Source organism: Coturnix japonica, unplaced genomic scaffold, assembly GCF_001577835.2.
Source record: "Coturnix japonica isolate 7356 unplaced genomic scaffold, Coturnix japonica 2.1 chrUnrandom477, whole genome shotgun sequence".
Classification (NCBI taxonomy): Eukaryota; Metazoa; Chordata; class Aves; order Galliformes; family Phasianidae; genus Coturnix; species Coturnix japonica.
Window position 1 is genome coordinate 74,947 of NW_015439879.1, and position 1,011 is coordinate 75,957.

The 1,011-nt window shown below is 62.0% G+C and overlaps 1 protein-coding gene across 1 annotated transcript in view; it reads right to left on the reverse strand.

The window, feature by feature from the left end:
* EEF1G (eukaryotic translation elongation factor 1 gamma) overlaps window positions 1-446 on the reverse strand; it is a 15,524-nt gene extending 15,078 nt beyond the window's left edge. Inside the window, exon 1 of the mRNA XM_032441667.1 lies at window positions 321-446. Coding sequence (XP_032297558.1) covers window positions 321-335 — 15 coding nt within the window. The 5' untranslated portion in view covers window positions 336-446. The remainder of the gene's footprint in view (window positions 1-320) is intronic.
* Window positions 447-1,011: the final 565 nt, after the last annotated feature.

A 1,011-nucleotide genomic window follows, 5' to 3' on the forward strand; every position in this document is an offset into this window, starting at 1 on the left:
AGATATGGGGGGATATGGGGCAGCAATGGGGCAGGGCCTCAATAAGACACAGCTATGGGACAACTATAGGGCAGAACATACATCAATAGGGGGCAGCTATGGGGCAGGCCATCAATGCTATGGGGCAGCTATGGGGCAGGACCCCAATCAGACCCAGCTATAGGGCTCACTGCCCCCCCCTTTAGGCCGCGGCCTACCCCCACCCTCCGTCTCCCGGTCCCACCGGGAGCCCCCCCCGCTCCTCCCCGCTCCATCCGGGTCCCTCCCGGCCCGTTAATGGCGGCGGATGGTGGCGGATGGAGCCGGGCCGCAGCACTCACCCCGGACACCGCCATCTTGAAGGGCGCAGTAGAGAGAGAGAGGGGGGGGGTGGAGCGGCCGGAAAGCGATTCCGAGCCGTAAAGCGCGACTGTCGTAACGCGCTCCCCCGACGGCTGTAAAGCCGTAAAGCGCGCCGAGGCCGTAAAACGCCCTGAGGCCGTAAAGCGCGCCTTCAAGAGGTGCCGCGTCGCCTTAAAGCGGCGATGGCAGGAGGTGGGGCCCACCCGGAACGAGGCGGAGAGAGGGACAAAGCGGACGGAAAATGAGAAAAACGGCTTTTATTGCCTCAAATCTTGGATAGACTTTTGGATAGAAAAGAAGCGAAAATGGCGGCGGTTCCACCTCAGGCTGCACCGCAATGGAGCCGCCCTCACACTGCCCACCTTATTGCTGGGGGGACATGGGGGTCCCTATAGGGCTCTATGGGGACATGGGGGTCTATGGGGACAGACGGGTCCCTATAGGGCTCTATTGGGGACATGGGGGTCTATGGGGACAGAGGGGTCCCTATAGGGCTCTGTGGGGACATGGGGGTCTATGGGGACAGACGGGTTCCTATAGGGCTCTATTGGGGACATGGGGGTCTATGGGGACAGAGGGGTCCCTATAGGGCTCTATGGGGACATGGGGGCCCTATGGAGCTCTATGGGGATCCCTATGGGGCTCTATGGGGAGATGGGGGGCCCTATG